Source organism: Carcharhinus amblyrhynchos, unplaced genomic scaffold (assembly GCF_965287045.1).
Source record: "Carcharhinus amblyrhynchos unplaced genomic scaffold, sCarAmb.v2.hapA chromosome_1250, whole genome shotgun sequence".
Lineage (NCBI taxonomy): Eukaryota > Metazoa > Chordata > Chondrichthyes > Carcharhiniformes > Carcharhinidae > Carcharhinus > Carcharhinus amblyrhynchos.
In genome coordinates, this window is record NW_027650990.1 from 808 (window position 1) to 23,526 (window position 22,719).

The 22,719-nt window shown below is 52.5% G+C and overlaps 1 protein-coding gene across 1 annotated transcript; it reads right to left on the minus strand.

The window, feature by feature from the left end:
- Window positions 1-267: 267 nt before the first annotated feature.
- Window positions 268-21,610, minus strand: fen1 (flap structure-specific endonuclease 1; the record flags this gene model as incomplete). The annotated part of the gene is made up of 6 exons (XM_080185121.1): window positions 268-399; window positions 10,260-10,326; window positions 13,029-13,165; window positions 16,513-16,622; window positions 21,105-21,168; window positions 21,508-21,610. Coding segments are annotated over 6 exons (613 nt in total), but the record flags the coding sequence as incomplete, so codon positions are not given.
- Window positions 21,611-22,719: the final 1,109 nt, after the last annotated feature.

Sequence of the window (22,719 nt, forward strand, 5' to 3'; positions counted from 1 at the left end):
GCTCCCCCCATTGGCGGCCGTGCCTTCAGCTGTCGGAACTCCCTCCCTAAGGTCTGGGACGCCCTCTCCCCCACCCCCCCAGTCTCCTTTTCCCCTCCTCCCCTCTCCTCCTCCGTCCCTCTCCCTCTCTCGCTGTCCTCTCTCTCATTCCTCCTTTTCCCCATCCCACAAACCCGGGATTCCCGTCACAGACACTTTGCTGACTCTGGAACTCCCGGGACTCTCGTGCCCTCTCTGGAACCCAGCCCAGGCGCGGCGCTCCCTTACCGAGCTGTCGATGTGTTTGATGATTTCCTCGATGCTCCGATACTGCCTGATCAGCTCGATGGCGCGTTTCGGTCCAATGCCCCGAATACTCTCACAGTAATCGCTGCCCAGGAGGATGCACAGGTCCACAAACTGCAGGGGGAGGGGGGGAAACGAGAGGGGAGGGGGGCGGGGGTGGGGGGGGGAAACGGAGCCAGGTACAAAACAGAGTCAAAAAATTCAAAGATCAGACAGGCTGCGATAAAGTAATCGCCCCGGCGAATGTCTACGTGTGGAAATGTACATGTTTTGGCCAGGCTTCGGGGGTAAATACTGAAATTTTGAGGACAGAATTCGAGGGAGAACAAACGCGAGGTGGACCAACTTCAAGCTGTCAGCTTCCTGACGTCCCACACCTCCCCTCTCCATGCCTGTCCAACACGGTCAGCGTCAGCAGTTCAAGTTAATGTCTGTAAATCTATTAGATTTATAAGGGAACAAAAACGTGATAGAGAGGGGTGAACAGACACGTGATAGAGAGGGGGGGGAACAGAAACGTGATAGAGAGGGGGGAACAGAAACGTGATAGAGAGGGGGGAACAGAAACGTGATAGAGAGGGGGGAACAGAAACGTGATAGAGAGGGGGGAACAGAAACGTGATAGAGAGGGGGGAACAGAAACGTGATAGAGAGAGAGGAACAGAAACGTGATAGAGAGAGGGGGGAACAGAAACGTGATAGAGAGGGGGGAACAGAAACGTGATAGAGAGGGGGGAACAGAAACGTGATAGAGAGGGGTGAACAGAAACGTGATAGAGAGGGGGAACAGAAACGTGATAGAGAGGGGGGAACAGAAACGTGATAGAGAGGGGGGAACAGAAACGTGATAGAGAGGGGGGAACAGAAACGTGATAGAGAGGGGGGAACAGAAACGTGATAGAGAGGGGGGAACAGAAACGTGATAGAGAGGGGGGGAACAGAAACGTGATAGAGGGGAACAGAAACGTGATAGAGAGGGGGGACAGAAACGTGATAGAGAGGGGGGACAGAAACGTGATAGAGAGGGGGGAACAGAAACGTGATAGAGAGGGGGGGACAGAAGCGTGATAGAGAGGGGGGACGGAAACGTGATAGAGAGGGGGGGAACAGAAACGTGATAGAGAGAGAGGAACAGAAACGTGATAGAGAGAGGGGAACAGAAACGTGATAGAGAGGGGGACAGAAACGTGATAGAGAGGGGGGGACAGAAACGTGATAGAGAGGGGGGAACAGAAACGTGATAGAGAGGGGGGAACAGAAACGTGATAGAGAGGGGGGAACAGAAACGTGATAGAGAGGGAGGAACAGAAACGTGATAGAGAGGGGGGGACAGAAACGTGATAGAGAGGAGGAACAGAAACGTGATAGAGAGGGGGGAACAGAAACGTGATAGAGAGGAGGGAACAGAAACGTGATAGAGAGAGAGGAACAGAAACGTGATAGAGAGGGGGGAACGGAAACGTGATAGAGAGGGGGACAGAAACGTGATAGAGAGGGGGAACAGAACGTGATAGAGAGGAGGGAACAGAAACGTGATAGAGAGAGAGGAACAGAAACGTGATAGAGAGGAGGGAACAGAAACGTGATAGAGAGAGAGGAACAGAAACGTGATAGAGAGGGGGGGACAGAAACGTGATAGAGAGGGGGGGACAGAAGCGTGATAGAGAGGGGGGGACAGAAACGTGATAGAGAGAGGGGGACAGAAACGTGATAGAGAGAGGGGGACAGAAACGTGATAGAGAGGAGGGAACAGAAGCGTGATAGAGAGGGGGGACAGAAGCGTGATAGAGAGGGGGGGGAACAGAAACGTGATAGAGAGGGGGAACAGAAACGTGATAGAGAGGAGGGAACAGAAGCGTGATAGAGAGGGGGGGACAGAAACGTGATAGAGGGGGGGGGAACAGAAACGTGATAGAGAGGGGGGGACAGAAACGTGATAGAGAGGAGGGAACAGAAACGTGATAGAGAGGGGGGGACAGAAACGTGATAGAGAGGGGGGGAACAGAAACGTGATAGAGAGGGGGGAACAGAAACGTGATAGAGAGGGGGGAACAGAAACGTGATAGAGAGGAGGGAACAGAAGCGTGATAGAGAGGGGGGGAACAGAAACGTGATAGAGAGGGGGGAACAGAAACGTGATAGAGAGGGGGGAACAGAAACGTGATAGAGAGGGGGAACAGAAACGTGATAGAGAGGGGGGAACAGAAACGTGATAGAGAGGGGGACAGAAACGTGATAGAGAGGGGGACAGAAACGTGATAGAGAGGGGGGAGAGAAACGTGATAGAGAGGGGGACAGAAACGTGATAGAGAGGGGGGAACAGAAACGTGATAGAGAGGGGGGGACAGAAACGTGATAGAGAGGAGGGAACAGAACGTGATAGAGAGGGGGGAACAGAAACGTGATAGAGAGGAGGGAACAGAACGTGATAGAGAGGGAGGAACAGAAACGTGATAGAGAGGGGGGAACAGAAACGTGATAGAGAGGGGGGAACAGAAACGTGATAGAGAGGGGGGAACAGAAACGTGATAGAGAGGGGGGAACAGAAACGTGATAGAGAGGGGGGAACAGAAACGTGATAGAGAGGGGGGGAACAGAAACGTGATAGAGAGGGGGGACAGAAACGTGATAGAGAGGGGGGACAGAAACGTGATAGAGAGAGGGGGACAGAAACGTGATAGAGAGGGGGGGAACAGAACAGAAACGTGATAGAGAGGGGGGGACAGAAACGTGATAGAGAGGGGGGAACAGAAGCGTGATAGAGAGGGGGAACGGAAACGTGATAGAGAGGGGGAACAGAAACGTGATAGAGAGGGGGGGACAGAAACGTGATAGAGAGAGGGGACAGAAACGTGATAGAGAGGGGGGAACAGAAACGTGATAGAGAGGGGGGAACAGAAACGTGATAGAGAGGGGGGAACAGAAGCGTGATAGAGAGGGGGAACAGAAACGTGATAGAGAGGGGGGAACAGAAACGTGATAGAGAGAGGGGGACAGAAACGTGATAGAGAGGGGGGGAACAGAAACGTGATAGAGAGGGGGGAACAGAAACGTGATAGAGAGGGGGGAACAGAAGCGTGATAGAGAGGGGGGAACAGAAACGTGATAGAGAGGGGGGAACAGAAACGTGATAGAGAGGGGGGGAACAGAAACGTGATAGAGAGGGGGGACAGAAACGTGATAGAGAGAGGGGGACAGAAACGTGATAGAGAGGGGGGGACAGAAACGTGATAGAGAGGGGGGGACAGAAACGTGATAGAGAGAGGGGGACAGAAACGTGATAGAGAGGGGGGAACAGAAGCGTGATAGAGAGGGGGGAACAGAAGCGTGATAGAGAGGGGGGGACAGAAACGTGATAGAGAGGGGGGAACAGAAACGTGATAGAGAGGGGGGAACAGAAACGTGATAGAGAGGGGAACAGAAACGTGATAGAGAGAGAGGAACAGAAGCGTGATAGAGAGGGGGGAACAGAAACGTGATAGAGAGAGGAACAGAAACGTGATAGAGAGGGGGGGACAGAAACGTGATAGAGAGGGGGGAACAGAAACGTGATAGAGAGGGGGGAACAGAAACGTGATAGAGAGAGGGGGACAGAAACGTGATAGAGAGGGGGGGGAACAGAAACGTGATAGAGAGAGGGGGGAACAGAAACGTGATAGAGAGGGGGGGAACAGAAACGTGATAGAGAGGGGGGAACAGAAACGTGATAGAGAGAGGGGGACAGAAACGTGATAGAGAGGGGGGGAACAGAAACGTGATAGAGAGGGGGGACAGAAGCGTGATAGAGAGGGGGGACAGAAACGTGATAGAGAGGAGGGAACAGAAGCGTGATAGAGAGGGGGGGACAGAAACGTGATAGAGAGAGGGGAACAGAAACGTGATAGAGAGGGGGGAACAGAAACGTGATAGAGAGGGGGGAACAGAAGCGTGATAGAGAGGGGGGAACAGAAACGTGATAGAGAGGGGGAACAGAACGTGATAGAGAGGGGAACAGAACGTGATAGAGAGGGGGGACAGAAACGTGATAGAGAGGGGGGGACAGAAACGTGATAGAGAGAGGGGGACAGAAACGTGATAGAGAGGGGGGGGAACAGAAACGTGATAGAGAGGGGGGAACAGAAGCGTGATAGAGAGGGGGGAACAGAAACGTGATAGAGAGGGGGGGAACAGAAACGTGATAGAGAGGGGGGACAGAAACGTGATAGAGAGGAGGGAACAGAAGCGTGATAGAGAGGGGGGGGACAGAAACGTGATAGAGAGGAGGGAACAGAAGCGTGATAGAGAGGGGGGACAGAAACGTGATAGAGAGAGGGGGGAACAGAAACGTGATAGAGAGGGGGGAACAGAAACGTGATAGAGAGGGGGGGACAGAAACGTGATAGAGAGGGGGGAACAGAAACGTGATAGAGAGGGGGGGGAACAGAAACGTGATAGAGAGGGGGGAACAGAAACGTGATAGAGAGGAGGGAACAGAAGCGTGATAGAGAGGGGGGGAACAGAACGTGATAGAGAGGGGGGACAGAAACGTGATAGAGAGGGGGGAACAGAAACGTGATAGAGAGGGGGGGGACAGAAACGTGATAGAGAGGGGGGAACAGAAACGTGATAGAGAGGGGGGGACAGAAACGTGATAGAGAGGGGGGAACAGAAACGTGATAGAGAGGGGGGAACAGAAACGTGATAGAGAGGGGGGAACAGAAGCGTGATAGAGAGGGGGGACAGAAGCGTGATAGAGAGGGGGGGAACAGAAACGTGATAGAGAGGGGGGGAACAGAAACGTGATAGAGAGGGGGGACAGAAACGTGATAGAGAGGGGGGGACAGAAGCGTGATAGAGAGGGGGGAACAGAAACGTGATAGAGAGGGGGGGAACAGAAACGTGATAGAGAGGAGGGAACAGAAACGTGATAGAGAGGGGGAACGGAAACGTGATAGAGAGGGGGGACAGAAACGTGATAGAGAGAGGACAGAAACGTGATAGAGAGGGGGGACAGAAACGTGATAGAGAGAGGAACAGAAACGTGATAGAGAGGGGGGAACAGAAACGTGATAGAGAGGGGGGGAACAGAACGTGATAGAGAGGGGGGACAGAAACGTGATAGAGAGGGGGGAACAGAAACGTGATAGAGAGAGAGGAACAGAAACGTGATAGAGAGGGGGGAACAGAAACGTGATAGAGAGGGAGGAACAGAAACGTGATAGAGAGGGGGGAACAGAAACGTGATAGAGAGGGGGGGACAGAAACGTGATAGAGAGAGGAACAGAAACGTGATAGAGAGGGGGGAACAGAAACGTGATAGAGAGGGGGGGAACAGAAACGTGATAGAGAGGGGGGACAGAAACGTGATAGAGAGGGTGTGGAAACAGAAACGTGATAGTGAGAGGGGGACAGAAACGTGATAGAGAGGGGGGAACAGAAACGTGATAGAGAGAGGGAACAGAAACGTGATAGAGAGGGGGGAACAGAAACGTGATAGAGAGAGAGGAACAGAAACGTGATAGAGAGAGGAACAGAAACGTGATAGAGAGAGAGGAACAGAAACGTGATAGAGAGGGGGGAACAGAAACGTGATAGAGGGGGGGGACAGAAACGTGATAGAGAGGGGGGAACAGAAACGTGATAGAGAGGGGGGGAACAGAACGTGATAGAGAGGGGGGAACAGAAACGTGATAGAGAGGGGGGGACAGAAGCGTGATAGAGAGGGGGGGGAACAGAAACGTGATAGAGAGGGGGGACAGAAACGTGATAGAGAGGGGGGGACAGAAACGTGATAGAGAGGGGGGGACAGAAGCGTGATAGAGAGGGGGACAGAAGCGTGATAGAGAGGGGGGGGAACAGAAACGTGATAGAGAGGGGGGAACAGAACGTGATAGAGAGGGGGGACAGAAACGTGATAGAGAGGGGGGAACAGAAACGTGATAGAGAGGGGGGAACAGAAACGTGATAGAGAGGGGGGAACAGAACGTGATAGAGAGGGGGGGACAGAAGCGTGATAGAGAGGGGGGGAACAGAAACGTGATAGAGAGGGGGGAACAGAAACGTGATAGAGAGGGGGGAACAGAAACGTGATAGAGAGAGGGGGACAGAAGCGTGATAGAGAGGGGGGGAACAGAAACGTGATAGAGAGGGGGGAACAGAAACGTGATAGAGAGGGGGGACAGAACGTGATAGAGAGGGGGGAACAGAAACGTGATAGAGAGAGGGGGACAGAAACGTGATAGAGAGGGGGGGACAGAAACGTGATAGAGAGGGGGGAACAGAAACGTGATAGAGAGGGGGGAACAGAAGCGTGATAGAGAGGGGGAACAGAAACGTGATAGAGAGGGGGGAACAGAAACGTGATAGAGAGGGGGGAACAGAAGCGTGATAGAGAGGGGGAACAGAAACGTGATAGAGAGGGGGGGACAGAAACGTGATAGAGAGGGGGAACAGAAACGTGATAGAGAGGGGGGAACAGAAACGTGATAGAGAGGAGGGAACAGAAGCGTGATAGAGAGGGGGAACAGAAACGTGATAGAGAGGGGGGGACAGAAACGTGATAGAGAGGGGGAACAGAAACGTGATAGAGAGGGGGGGACAGAAACGTGGTAGAGAGGGGGGGACAGAAACGTGATAGAGAGGGGGGAACGGAAACGTGATAGAGAGGGGGAACAGAAACGTGATAGAGAGAGAGGAACAGAAACGTGATAGAGAGAGAGGAACAGAAACGTGATAGAGAGAGATGAACAGAAACGTGATAGAGAGGGGGAACAGAAACGTGATAGAGAGGGGAACAGAAACGTGATAGAGAGGGGGGGAACAGAAACGTGATAGAGAGGGGGGAACAGAAACATGATAGAGAGGGGGGAACAGAAACGTGATAGAGGGGGGGAACAGAAACGTGATAGAGAGAGAGGAACAGAAACGTGATAGAGAGGGGGAACGGAAACGTGATAGAGGGGGGGGAACGGAAACGTGATAGAGAGAGAGGAACAGAAACGTGATAGAGAGGGGGGGACAGAAACGTGATAGAGAGAGGGGAACAGAAACGTGATAGAGAGAGGGGGACAGAAACGTGATAGAGAGGGGGGGACAGAAACGTGATAGAGAGGGGGGAACAGAAACATGATAGAGAGAGAGGAACAGAAACGTGATAGAGAGGGGGGGACAGAAACGTGATAGAGAGAGAGGAACAGAAACGTGATAGAGAGGGGGGGACAGAAACGTGATAGAGAGAGAGGAACAGAAACGTGATAGAGAGGGGTGAACAGAAACGTGATAGAGAGGGGGAACAGAAACGTGATAGAGAGGGGGGGGAACAGAAACGTGATAGAGAGGGGGGAACAGAAACGTGATAGAGAGAGGGGAACAGAAACGTGATAGAGAGAGAGGAACAGAAACGTGATAGAGAGAGGGGAACAGAAACGTGATAGAGAGAGAGGAACAGAAACGTGATAGAGAGAGAGGGACAGAAACGTGATAGAGAGAGGAACAGAAACGTGATAGAGAGGGGGACAGAAACGTGATAGAGAGAGAGGAACAGAAACGTGATAGAGAGAGGGGGACAGAAACGTGATAGAGAGGGGGGGAACAGAAACGTGATAGAGAGGAGGGAACAGAAGCGTGATAGAGAGGGGGGGACAGAAACGTGATAGAGAGAGGAGGGAACAGAAGCGTGATAGAGAGGGGGAACAGAAACGTGATAGAGAGGGGGGAACAGAAACGTGATAGAGAGGGGGGAACAGAAACGTGATAGAGAGGAACAGAAACGTGATAGAGAGGGGGGAACAGAAACGTGATAGAGAGAGAGGAACAGAAACGTGATAGAGAGGGGGGGACAGAAACGTGATAGAGAGGGGGGAACAGAAACGTGATAGAGAGAGGGGGACAGAAACGTGATAGAGAGGGGGGGGAACAGAAACGTGATAGAGAGGGGGGGAACAGAAACGTGATAGAGAGGGGGGACAGAAGTGTGATAGAGAGGGGGGGACAGAAACGTGATAGAGAGGAGGGAACAGAAGCGTGATAGAGAGAGGGGGAACAGAAACGTGATAGAGAGGGGGGAACGGAAACGTGATAGAGAGGGGGGAACAGAAGCGTGATAGAGAGGGGGAACAGAAGCGTGATAGAGAGGGGGGGACAGAAACGTGATAGAGAGGAGGGAACAGAAACGTGATAGAGAGGGGGGGACAGAAACGTGATAGAGAGGGGGGAACAGAAACGTGATAGAGAGGGGGGAACAGAAACGTGATAGAGAGGGGGAACAGAAGCGTGATAGAGAGGGGGGGGGACAGAAACGTGATAGAGAGGGGGGAACAGAAACGTGATAGAGAGGGGGGGACAGAAACGTGATAGAGAGGGGGGGAACAGAAACGTGATAGAGAGGGGGGAACAGAAACGTGATAGAGAGGGGGGAACAGAAACGTGATAGAGAGGGGGGAACAGAAGCGTGATAGAGAGGGGGAACAGAAACGTGATAGAGAGGGGGGGACAGAAACGTGATAGAGAGGGGGGACAGAAACGTGATAGAGAGGGGGGAACAGAAACGTGATAGAGAGGGGGGAACAGAAACGTGATAGAGAGGGGGAACAGAAGCGTGATAGAGAGGGGGAACAGAAACGTGATAGAGAGGGGGGGACAGAAACGTGATAGAGAGGGGGGGACAGAAACGTGATAGAGAGGGGGGAACAGAAACGTGATAGAGAGGGGGAACAGAAACGTGATAGAGAGGGGGGAACAGAAGCGTGATAGAGAGGGGGGAACAGAAACGTGATAGAGAGGGGGACAGAAACGTGATAGAGAGGGGGAACAGAAACGTGATAGAGAGGGGGAACAGAAACGTGATAGAGAGGGGGGAACGGAAGCGTGATAGAGAGAGGAGAATCAGCCTTGTAGCAGTCATGGAGTCACAGAACCCCTACAGTGCTGAAGGAGGCCATTCGGCCCATTGAGTCTGCACCAACAACAAGCCTTTAGCCCCATAATCCCGCATATTTACCCTGTTAATCCTGTGAACCTACAAATCCCGGGACATTAAGGAGCACGGTCAATGTCCCTAACCTACACATCTTTGGACACTAAGGGGCAATTTAGCATGGCCAATCCACCCTAACCTACACATCTTTGGACACTAAGGGACAATTTACCATGGCCAATCCACCCTAACCTACACATCTTTGGACACTAAGGGACAATTTAGCATGGCCAATCCACCCTAACCTACACATCTTTGGACTGTAGGCAGAAACCGGAGCACCCGGAGGTAACCCACGCACACACGGGGAGAATGTGCAGACTCCGCACAGACAGTGACCCAAGGCAGGAATTGAACCCAGATCCCTGGGCGCTGTGAGGCAGCAGTGCTAACACACTGTGCCACCGTGGCTTCCCTTACTGTACTAACAAGGAGTCGATTACTATTTCTTTGTCCACTGTATTTCTTAAAATTCAATCGTGGGACATGGGCATCGCCGGCTGGGCCCAGCATTTATTGCCCATCTCTAGTTGCTCCTTGAGAAGGTGGTGGTGAGCTGCCTTCTTGAATCGCTACAATCCACGTGCTGTGGGTTGACCCACAATGCCGTTGGGGGGGGAATTCCAGGATTTTGACCTCACGAATGGGAAGGTATGTATTTCCAAATCGGGAAGGTGAGTGGTTTGAAGAGGAACCTGCAGGTGGTGGTGTTCCCCATGTGTCTGCTGCCCTTGTCCTTCCAGGTGGAAGTGGTGGTGGGTCTGGAAGGTGCTTGTCGAAGGATCTCTGGTGAATTAACCCAGAGGGTGAGAACCGGCAGTGCGGCAGGCGTTAACGCTCACTCCCTCCCTCCCTCACCCAGCACCCACCTGCGTGTGCCCCCGCTCTCCCTCCCTCACCCAGCACCCACCTGCGTGTGCCCCCGCTCTCCCTCCCTCACCCAGCATCCACCTGTGAGAGCCCCGCTCTCCCTCACCCACCCACCCACCCACCTGCGTGTGCCCCGCTCTCCCTCACCCACCTGTTCGTGTGTGAGACCCGATTCCTGCAAAGCTTTGTTCAGATGGAACTCTTGGATGGGCAGCTTCCTGTCCGGAGGGAGGAGGAACACAGAGTTAGAAGCATAGAAAGAGGAGGAGGCCACTCGGCCCTTCGAGCCTGTTCCACCATTCATTCTGATCATTGGCTGATCATCAAATTCAATATCCTGATCCTCCCCCACCCCCCCAATATCCCTCGATCCATTTAACCCCAATCTCTAATTTCTTCTTAAAATCACACAACGTTTTGGCCTCAACTACTCTCAGTGGGAGTGAATGCCTGAATGCCACACATTCCCCCACCCTCTGGGTGAGGAAATTTCTCAGTTCTAAAAGGTTTTACCCCTCGTCCTCAGCCTCTGACCCCCCCCTAGTTCTGGGCACCCCCCCCCACCATCAGGGACATTCTTTCTGAATCTAACCCTGTTAGAATTTTATAAGTTTCTATGAGATCCCCTCTCACTCTTCTAAACTCCAGTGAACGTAATCCAAACCTCCTTCCGTCGGGGGAAAAAGGTACAAAAGTCTGAGGTCCCGTCCCGACCGACTCAAGAACAGCTTCTTCCCTGCTGCTGTCAGGCTTTCGAATGGACCTACCTCGCATTAAGTTGATCTTTCTCTACACCCTCGCTGTGACTGTAACACTACATTCTGCACCCTCTCCTTTCCTTCTCTATGAACGGTATGCCTTGTCTGTATAGCGCGCAAGAAACAATACTCTTCACTGCATACTAATGTGACAGTAATAAATCAAATCAAAGAGACTGCCCACCCTCTGAGAGAAACAATTTCCCTCCCATCTTCCTCTGGAATGGGTCACTCCCTTACTTTCGAACGCAGACCCTCCTAGTCCAAAATTCTCCCATAAGATCAAAAACCTTCTCCACACCTACCCTGTCAATAACCCCCGCGGAATCTTAAAACTCTCGATCGAGTCTGCCCCTTACTCTGCTAAACTCCAGTGGACACAAGTCTGAGATCTGAGCCTTTCCTCATTAGATTACCCGCACGCTCCTGGTGTGAGTCTGGTAAGAAATGATAATTAATACTTTCCAACTGTGCCCTCGTTCAACACCATCATCGAGTCTCTGTAAACTGGATACTAATCTTAAAGAAACATGTGTGCAAGTGATTGATGGGGGGACAGTGTAGAGGGAGCTTTACTCTGTATCTAATCCCGTGCTGTACCTGTCCTGGGAGTGTTTGATGGGGGGACAGTGTAGAGGGAGCTTTACTCTGTATCTAACCCCGTGCTGTACCTGTCCTGGGAGTGTTTGATGGGGGACAGTGTAGAGGGAGCTTTACTCTGTATCTAATCCCGTGCTGTACCTGTCCTGGGAGTGTTTGATGGGGGGACAGTGTAGAGGGAGCTTTACTCTGTATCTAACCCCGTGCTGTACGTGTCCTGGGAGTGTTTGATGGGGGGGACAGTGTAGAGGGAGCTTTACTCTGTATCTAACCCCGTGCTGTACCTGTCCTGGGAGTGTTTGATGGGGGGGACAGTGTAGAGGGAGCTTTACTCTGTATCTAACCCCGTGCTGTACCTGTCCTGGGAGTGTTTGATGGGGGGGACAGTGTAGAGGGAGCTTTACTCTGTATCTAACCCTGTGCTGTACCTGTCCTGGGAGTGTTTGATGGGGGGACAGTGTAGAGGGAGCTTTACTCTGTATCTAACCCCGTGCTGTACCTGTCCTGGGAGTGTTTGATGGGGGGACAGTGTAGAGGGAGCTTTACTCTGTATCTAACCCCGTGCTGCACCTGTCCTGGGAGTGTTTGATGGGGGGGACAGTGTAGAGGGAGCTTTACTCTGTATCTAACCCTGTGCTGTACCTGTCCTGGGAGTGTTTGATGGGGGGACAGTGTAGAGGGAGCTTTACTCTGTATCTAACCCCGTGCTGTACCTGTCCTGGGATGGGGGGACAGTGTAGAGGGAGCTTTACTCTGTATCTAACCCCGTGCTGTACCCGTCCTGGGAGTGTTTGATGGGGGGACAGTGTAGAGGGGGCTTTACTCTGTATCTAACCCCGTGCTGTACCTGTCCTGGGAGTGTTTGATGGGGGGACAGTGTAGAGGGAGCTTTACTCTGTATCTAACCCCGTGCTGTACCTGTCCTGGGAGTGTTTGATGGGGGGACAGTGTAGAGGGAGCTTTACTCTGTATCTAACCCCGTGCTGTACCTGTCCTGGGAGTGTTTGATGGGGACAGTGTAGAGGGAGCTTTACTCTGTATCTAACCCCGTGCTGTACCTGTCCTGGGAGTGTTTGATGGGGGGACAGTGTAGAGGGAGCTTTACTCTGTATCTAATCCCGTGCTGTACCTGTCCTGGGAGTGTTTGATGGGGGGACAGTGTAGAGGGAGCTTTACTCTGTATCTAACCCCGTGCTGTACCTGTCCTGGGAGTGTTTGATGGGGGGGGACAGTGTAGAGGGAGCTTTACTCTGTATCTAACCCCGTGCTGTACCTGTCCTGGGAGTGTTTGATGGGGGGACAGTGTAGAGGGAGCTTTACTCTGTATCTAACCCCGTGCTGTACCTGTCCTGGGAGTGTTTGATGGGGGGACAGTGTAGAGGGAGCTTTACTCTGTATCTAACCCCGTGCTGTACCTGTCCTGGGAGTGTTTGATGGGGGGGACAGTGTAGAGGGAGCTTTACTCTGTATCTAACACCCCGTATTGTACCTGTCCTGGGAATGGGGGGACAGTGCAGGGGGGATGTTACTCTGTCATTGCCGGTGTTCCCTGGGTCACTCACTTGGCCTCACTAGCGGTCATGTGCCTCAGCAGGACGGAGGTGCCAAAGGTCAGAGCGTCCATGTCCTCGGTAGCCACAGCGTAAACCTTCCCGGCTTTAACCAAAGCTGCACAGCTGGCTTCTGCCTCACAGGGGGCCTGAGGAAAGAATGGGAGAGAATGGTGAAGAAGACTCGCAACAATCCCCGTGATTGCCCGGTGACAAAATAAAAGCTTCAGGTTTTTAGGTGTCCAGATCACCTGTCCTGGTTCCCCCCCCAACGTCGACACTATAGTTAAGAAAGCCCCCACCAACGCCTCTACTTTCTCAGAAGACTAAGGAAATTTGGCATGTCCGCTACGGACTCTCCCCAACTTTTACAGATGCCCCATAGAAAGCATTCTTTCTGGTTGGATCACAGCTCGGTCTGGGATCCTGCTCTGCCCAAGACCGCAAGGAACTACAAAAGGGTGGTGAATGTAGCCCCCAATCCATCACACAAACCAGCCTCCCATCCATTGACTCTGTCTACACTTCCCGCTGCCTCAGGGGGGGGAAAAGCAGCCGGGATAATTAAGGACCCCCCCCCCCCCACACACACCCCGGACATTCTCTCTTCCACCTTCTTCCGTCGGGGGAAAAAGATACAAAAGTCTGAGGTTCCGTACCGACCGACTCAAGAACAGCTTCTTCCCTGCTGCTGTCAGACTTTTGAATGGACCTACCTCGCATTAAGCTGATCTTTCTCTACACCCTCGCTGTGACTGTAACACTACATTCTGCACCCTCTCCTTTCCTTCTCTATGAACGGTATGCTTTGTATAGTGCGCAAGAAACAATACTTTTCACTGTATCCCAATACACGGGACAATAATAAATCAAATCAAAATCTCGCTGTGACTGTAACACTACATTCTGCACCCTCTCCTTTCCTTCTCTATGAATGGTATGCTTTGTCTGTATAGTGTACAAGTCTCACTGTATGTTAATACACATGACAATTAACAATCAATTCAAACACCCCATGTACGCAGCCAGAACATCCATCCTAATACACAGCAATGCAGCAACACACTCCCACTGTAAGCCAGGATTCCTGTCTGAAGCTTCCCACAGTCTCTCCGCCCTTCCCCAACCTGCATCACTACCCACACAGTGACTTCATTGCAGTGTGAAGGGAAGCCACCTTGTGGCGATAATAAATAAACTTTAACTTAAAATACCCCCTCGTGTCCAAAGATGTGCAGGTTAGGGTGGATTGGCCGTGCTAAATTGTCCCTTAGTGTCCAAAGATGTGTAGGTTAGGGTGGATTGGCCGTGCTAAATTGTCCCTTAGTGTCCCAAAGATGTGTAGGTTAGGGTGGATTGGCCATGCTAAGTTGTCCCTTAGTGTCCAAAGATGTGTAGGTTAGGGTGGATTGGCCGTGCTAAATTGTCCCTTAGTGTCCAAAGATGTGTAGGTTAGGGTGGATTGGCCGTGCTAAATTGTCCCTTAGTGTCCAAAAGATGTGTAGGTTAGGGTGGATTGGCCGTGCTAAATTGTCCCTTAGTGTCCCAAAGATGTGTAGGTTAGGGTGGATTGGCCATGCTAAATTGTCCCTTAGTGTCCAAAGATGTGTAGGTTAGGGTGGATTGGCCATGCTAAATTGTCCCTTAGTGTCCAAAGATGTGTAGGTTAGGGTGGATTGGCCATGCTAAATTGTCCCTTAGTGTCCAAAGATGTGTAGCTTAGGTGGATTGGCCATGCTAAATTGTCCTTTAGTGTCCAAAGATGTGTAGGTTAGGGTGGATTGGCCGTGCTAAATTGTCCCTTAGTGTCCAAAGATGTGTAGGTTAGGGTGGATTGGCCATGCTAAATTGTTCCTTAGTGTCCAAAGATGTGTAGGTTAGGGTGGATTGGCCAAGCTAAATTGTCCCTTAGTGTCCCAAAGATGTGTAGGTTAGGGTGGATTGGCCATGCTAAATTGTCCCTTAGTGTCCCAAAGATGTGTAGGTTAGGGTGGATTGGCCGTGCTAAATTGTCCCTTAGTGTCCAAAGATGTGTAGGTTAGGGTGGATTGGCCGTGCTAAATTGTCCCTTAGTGTCCAAAGATGTGTAGGTTAGGGTGGATTGGCCATGCTAAATTGTCCCTTAGTGTCCAAAGATGTGTAGGTTAGGGTGGATTGGCCATGCTAAATTGTCCCTTAGTGTCCAAAGATGTGTAGCTTAGGTGGATTGGCCATGCTAAATTGTCCTTTAGTGTCCAAAGATGTGTAGGTTAGGGTGGATTGGCCGTGCTAAATTGTCCCTTAGTGTCCAAAGATGTGTAGGTTAGGGTGGATTGGCCATGCTAAATTGTTCCTTAGTGTCCAAAGATGTGTAGGTTAGGGTGGATTGGACAAGCTAAATTGTCCCTTAGTGTCCCAAAGATGTGTAGGTTAGGGTGGATTGGCCATGCTAAATTGTCCCTTAGTGTCCAAAGATGTGTAGGTTAGGGTGGATTGGCCGTGCTAAATTGTCCCTTAGTGTCCAAAGATGTGTAGGTTAGGGTGGATTGGCCATGCTAAATTGTCCCTTAGTGTCCAAAGATGTGTAGGTTAGGGTGGATTGGCCATGCTAAATTGTCCCTTAGTGTCCAAAGATGTGTAGGTTAGGGTGGATTGGCCATGCTAAATTGTCCCTTAGTGTCCAAAGATGTGTAGGTTAGGGTGGATTGGCCGTGCTAAATTGCCCCTTAGTGTCCAAAGATGTGTAGGTTAGGGTGGATTGGCCATGCTAAATTGTCCCTTAACGTCCAAAGATGTGTAGGTTAGGGTGGATTGGCCGTGCTAAATTGTCCCTTAACGTCCAAAGATGTGTAGGTTAGGGTGGATTGGCCGTGCTAAATTGTTCCTTAGTGTCCAAAGATGTGTAGGTTAGGGTGGATTGGCCATGCTAAATTGTCCCTTAGTGTCCAAAGATGTGTAAGTTAGGGTGGATTGGCCATGCTAAATTGTTCCTTAGTGTCCAAAGATGTGTAGGTTAGGGTGGATTGGCCATGCTAAATTGTCCCTTAGTGTCCAAAGATGTGTAGGTTAGGGGTGGATTGGCCATGCTAAATTGTCCCTTAGTATCCAAAGATGTGTAGGTTAGGGTGGATTGGCCATGCTAAATTGCCCCTTAGTGTCCAAAGATGTGTAGGTTAGGGTGGATTGGCCGTGCTAAATTGTCCCTTAGTGTCCAAAGATGTGTAGGTTAGGGTGGATTGGCCGTGCTAAATTGTCCCCAGTGTCGGGGGAATAACTAGGATAATTGTGAGGTGTTCCAGGAATAGGGTCCAGGTGGGATTGTGGTTGGCGCAGACTCGATGACCTCCTTCTGTAATGTCGGGATTCTACGAATCTATAAGGATTTTCTCTCCGTCCTCCCAATCAGTCCCCGTGAATTCCGATGCAGGGGATGTAATCACTCCTCTTACAGGGAGTCCCACCACCACGCTGCCCGCCAGCGCCACCACCCCCCCCCCAACGTCACGTAGATCCTCACCTCGATGTACGGGATTCCCATGAGTTGCAGCAGCTGTTTACACTCGTCATTGTGTTGTTTGGTGACCTTCACCAGCCTCTTGTTGAACTTCTCGATATTCTCAGCATTGCCTGGCATAAAGAGAACAGGAGTGAATTCTCAGGGGTGTCACACCCACAGTGCGCACGGGGAGACGCGGGGTAAAAGTAGGCTTACATCAACACTGCAATGAAGTTACTGTGAAAATCCCCTAGTTGCCACACTCCAGTGCCTGATCGGGTGCACAATTTAGCACGGCCAATCCACCCTAACCTGCACATCTTTGGGACACTAAGGGACAATTTAGCACGGCCAATCCACCCTAACCTACACATCTTTGGACACTAAGGGGCAATTTAGTATGGCCAATCCACCCTACCTGCACGTCTTTGGACACTAAGGGACAATTTAGCACGGCCAATCCACCCTAACCTACACATTTTTGGACACTAAGGGACAATTTAGCACGGCCAATCCACCCTAACCTACACATCTTTGGACACTAAGGGACAATTTAGTATGGCCAATCCACCCTAACCTACACATCTTTGGACACTAAGGGGCAATTTAGCATGGCCAATCCACCCTAACCTACACATCTTTGGACACTAAGGGACAATTTATCATGGCCAATCCACCTAACCTACACATCTTTGGACACTAAGGGACAATTTATCATGGCCAATCCACCTAACCTACACATCTTTGGACACTAAGGGACAATTTATCATGGCCAATCCACCTAACCTACACATCTTTGGACACTAAGGGACAATTTATCATGGCCAATCCACCTAACCTACACACCTTTCAGACAGTGGGAGGAAACCGGAGCACCCGGAGGAAACCCACGCAGGCACGGGGAGAATGTGCAGACTCAGTGAGTTGAGCTGGGAATTGAACCCGGATCCCTGGCATTGTGAGGCAGCAGGCCTGACCCACTGTGCCACCCTGGTACAAGAGGTTTATTGATTTATTATTGAGACGTGTATTAACATACAGTGAAAAGTATTGCTTCTTGCGCGCTATACAGACTAAGCATACCGTTCATAGAGAAGGAAAGGAGAGGGAGCAGAATGTAGTGTTACAGTCACAGCGAGGGTGTAGAGAAAGATCAGCTTAATGCGAGGTGTGTGTGTTTGAGTGGGGTGTGGTTAAAGGGACTGCACGATGTGATGGGGGGGGAGGGGGACACAGAAAGGGGTTGCAGTCAGATACGGTCAGACTCCAAGTGTGGGCAACAAGAGAGCAGACGGAGCATAAATTTGGAGTTATTCTCCTCGGAATGCAGGACGGAGGAGATGAAATCTATTCTTGAACCAGTGACACATTTCTAGAAAGCTGTATAAGATGTATAAATTTAATGTTGGCAAGTGCGAGGTGGTCCACTTTGGTAGGAATAATGGTAGGAAGGACTATTACTTACGTGGTGAAAAACTGCAGCAGGCGACGGTGCAGAGGGAGCTGGGCGTCCTGGTTCATGAGTCGCAAAAACCCAGCTTGCAGGTGCAGCAGGTGGTCAGGAAGGCGAATGGGATGCTGGCCTTCATAGCGAGGGGGATTGAATATAAGAGTAGGGAGGTCTTGCTGCGGCTGTATAGGGCATTGGTGAGGCCGCAGCTGGAGTACTGTGTGCAGTTTTGGTCGCCGCACTTACGCAAGGATATTTTGGCCTTGGAGGGAGTGCAGAGGAGGTTTACTAGGCTGATGCCGGAGTTGAGGGGGTTGAGCTATGAGGAGAGGCTGAATAAACTAGGCTTGTACTCGTTAGAGTTTAGAAGAATGAGGGGAGATCTCATTGAGACATATAAGATGATGAATGGGATGGATAGGATAGAGGTGGAGAGGCTCTTCCCGCTCAGAAAGGACAGCAGGATTAGAGGGCACAGCCTCAAGATAAAGGGGGGGGCGGTTTAGAACGGAGTTGAGGAGGAACTTCTTCACTCAAAGGGTGGCGAATCTCTGGAATTCTCTGCCCGTTGAAGTGGTGGAGGCTGCCTCGCTAAATATATTTAAGACGCGGGTTGATGGGTTTTTGATAAGAGAGGGGATTAAGGGTTGTGGGGAGAGGGCGGGAATGTGGAACTGAGCCACGACAGATCAGCCATGATCTTATTGAATGGCGGGGCAGGCTCGAGGGGCTAGATGGCCTACTCCTGCTCCTATTTCTTATGTTCTTATGTGCTGGTGAGGCCACACCTGGAGTTACTGTGTACAGTTTTGGTCTCCTTACTTGAGAAAGGATATACTGGCACTGGAGGGGGTGCAGAGGAGATTCACTAGGTTGCTTCCGGAGGGTTGGATTATGAGGAGAGACTGAGTAGACTGGGACTATACTCATTGGAATTCAGGAGAATGAGGGGGAGATCTTATAGAAAGATATAAGATGATGAAGGGAATAGATAAGATAGAAGCAGGGAAGTTGTTTCCACTGGGGGGTGAAACTAGAACTAGGGGGCATGGCCCCAAAATAAGGGGGAGCAGGTTTAGGACTGAGTTGAGGAGGAACTTCTTCACACAAAGGGTTGTGAATCTGGGGAATTCCCTGCCCAGTTGAGGGTCCCTCATTGAATGTTTTTTTAAGGCAAGGATAGGTAGATTTTTGAACAGTAAAGGAATGAAGGGGAGCGGGCGGGTAAGGGAAGCTGAGTCCATGAAAAGATCAGCCATTGAATGGGGAGAGCAGGGCTCGAGGGGCTGAATGGCCCACTCCCTGCTCCCGGTTCTTATTTCATCAGGGAGATTTCGGTCGAGCGTGTCAGGGAAGACGGCAAGTAACGGCACAGACGCAGACGGCTGAGCGCCACGCTGGCTTTTACTACAGAGCAGAACAGGAATAAAGGAGCTGAAACCGCAGCGGGATTTTCACCAGTCTGGGGAGCGGAGACTGTTCGGGCGAGGGGACCGCTCGTGAGTGCACGGGGCACAGTTTCGGCGAGACAAAACCGCGCGAGAGACTCAATGTTCAAATCTCAGAACGAAAAACACAGCGCAAGATCGGCTGGTGGAATGGGTGAACGCAGTAAAAAGTCTGACAACACCAGGTTTTAGTCCAACCGATTTATTTGATAGTAATGCAGTCAGGAAGGCATACGGCATGCTCGCCTTCATCGGCCGGGGGCACTGAGTTTAAAAATTGGCAAGTCACGTTGCAGCTTTATAGAACCTTAGTGAGGCCGCACTTGGAAATATAGTGTTCAATTCTGGGTCACCCACACTACCAGAAGGATGTGGAGGCTTTGGAGAGGGGACAGAAAAGATTTACCAGGATGTTTGCCCTGGTACGGAGGGGCATTAGCTATGGGGAGAGGTTGGAGAAACTTGGTTTGTTCTCACTGGAGGTTGAGGGGGGACCTGATAGAAGTCTACAAGATGATGAGGGACAGAGTGGAGAGTCAGAAGCTTTTTCCCCAGAGTCAATTACGCGGGGGGGCACAGGTTTAAGGTGCGAGGGGCAAGGTTTAAAGGAGATGTACGAGGCGGGGTTTTTTTACACAGAGGGGGGTGGGTGCCTGGAACTCACTGCCGGGAGTGGGAGCGGATACGATAGTGAGTTTTAATGGACGTCTGGACAAATCCATGAATAGGATGGGAATAGAGGGATACGGTCCCCGGAAGGGGAGGGGGTTTTAGTTCAGTCGGGGGCAGCGTGGGTCGGTGCAGACCTGGAGGGGCCGAACGGTCTGTTCCTGTGCTGGAATTTTTCTTTGTCCTTCACGTGCCGGGAGGAACTTAATATCAACAAGAGCTATTTTTAATACAGAGAGGAGTATCTTTGGACAAGCAAATGAGGCGGGGGACTTTTTTCTCTGGAGCGTAGAGGGGTGATCTTATAGAGGTCTATAAAATAATGAGGGGCACAGATCAGCGAGATAGTCAATATCTTTTCCCCAAAGGTAGGGGAGGCTAAAACTAGAGGGTTTAAGGTGAGAGGTGAGAGGGTCCAGAGGGGGCAATTTTTTCACCCAGAGGGGGGTGAGTGTCTGGAACGAGCTGCCAGAGGCAGTAGTAGAGGTGGGGACAATTTTGTCTTTTAAAAAGTGTTTAGACAGTTCCATGGGTGAGATGGGTGTAGAGGGATATGGGACCAAATGTGGGCAATTGGGACTAGCTCAGGGGTTTAAATAAAAAGGGCAGCATGGACAAGTGGGGCCGAAGGGCCTGTTTCCATGCTGTAAACCTCTGTGACTCCTTTCTGCACTCTCTCTCCTTTCCTTCTCTATGAATGGTATGCTTTGTCTGTACAGTGCGCAAGAAACAATACTTTTCACCGTATCCCGATACACGTGACGATAATAAATCAAATCAAAATCTCGCCGTGACTGTAACACTACATTCTGCACCCTCTCCTTTCCTTCTCTATGAACGGTATGCTTTGTATAATGCTAACACACATGGCAATAATAAATCAAATCAAAAGACATCTAATCTGGACAGTTTCCCCTGAGCCCCAGGGGATGAGGGAGCTGGCAGTTCCGTCTATCCCCCGAGCCTCGGGCTGAGGGGGAGCGGGGGGAACGGAGGGGCTGAGGGAGAGCGGGGGGGGTGGGGTGGAAATAGGGAAGTGTCCTCACCTGTTTCTTGGGCCTCAGCGAGCTGTTTCTCAGCCTCCGCACGCCTTTCGCTTCTCTTTGTGAGCTACGGAAAAATCAACACAGGACAGGGTCAGTCAGGGGGAGGGGGAGCGAGGGGAGGGGAGGGGAGGGGGAGTGAGGGGACCGGGGGGAAGGGGAGGGGGAGCGAGGGGACCGGGGGGAGGGGAGGGGGAGTGAGGGGACCGGGGGGAGGGGAGGGGGAGCGAGGGGACCGGGGGGGAGGGGAGGCGGAGCGAGGGGACCGGGGGGAGGGGAGACGGGGGAAGGGGAGACTGGGGGGGAGGCGGGGGGAGGGGAGACGGGGGAGAGGAGACTGGGGGGGGGGAGAGGGGAGACGGAGTGACCGAGGGGCTGGGGTCGATGACGCACGCCTGTCTCTCACCTCTCCGGATTTTAGCTGCGGGGGTTTTCCATCGAAGACGTAGACCGGCTTAATCCCGTTCTCAATCATCCGGATTGTCCGATAAAACATTCCCATCAGGTGGCTGCCGAGGAACAGAACGGACACAGGAGCGGTCAGAGAGGACAGTGGGAACGTACAGAGCTACAACCGCTCCGGAGGGAGCCCCGCACTGCAGGGGGAGGGTCAGTGCTGAGGGAGCGCCACACTGTGTGGGGAGGGTCAGTGCTGAGGGAGCCCCGCACTGCAGGGGGGGTCAGTGCTGAGGGAACGCCGCACTGTGTGGGGAGGGTCAGTGCTGAGGGAGCGCCGCACTGTGTGGGGAGGGTCAGTGCTGAGGGAGCGCCGCACTGTGTGGGGAGGGTCGGTGCTGAGGGAGCGCCGCACTGTGTGGGGAGGGTCAGTGCTGAGGGAGCCCCGCACTGTATGGGGAGGGTCGGTGCTGAGGGAGCGCCGCACTGTGTGGGGAGGGTCGGTGCTGAGGGAGCGCCGCACTGTGTGGGGAGGGTCAGTGCTGAGGGAGCGCCGCACTGTGTGGGGAGGGTCGGTGCTGAGGGAGCGCCGCACTGTGTGTGGGGAGGGTCAGTGCTGAGGGAGTGCCGCACTGTGTGGGGAGGGTCAGTGCTGAGGGAGCGCCGCACTGTGTGGGGAGGGTCGGTGCTGAGGGAGCGCCGCACTGTGTGGGGAGGGTCAGTGCTGAGGGAGCGCCGCACTGCAGGGGGAGGGTCGGTGCTGAGGGAGCGCCGCACTGTGTGGGGAGGGTCAGTGCTGAGGGAGCGCCGCACTGTGTGGGGAGGGTCGGTGCTGAGGGAGCGCCGCACTGTGTGGGGAGGGTCGGTGCTGAGGGAGCGCCGCACTGTGTGGGGAGGGTCAGTGCTGAGGGAGCGCCGCACTGCAGGGGGAGGGTCGGTGCTGAGGGAGCGCCGCACTGTGTGGGGAGGGTCGGTGCTGAGGGAGCGCCGCACTGTGTGGGGAGGGTCAGTGCTGAGGGAGCGCCGCACTGTGTGGGGAGGGTCAGTGCTGAGGGAGCGCCGCACTGTGTGGGGAGGGTCAGTGCTGAGGGAGCGCCGCACTGCAGGGGGAGGGTCGGTGCTGAGGGAGCGCCGCACTGTGTGGGGAGGGTCAGTGCTGAGGGAGCGCCGCACTGCAGGGGGAGGGTCGGTGCTGAGGGAGCGCCGCACTGTGTGGGGAGGG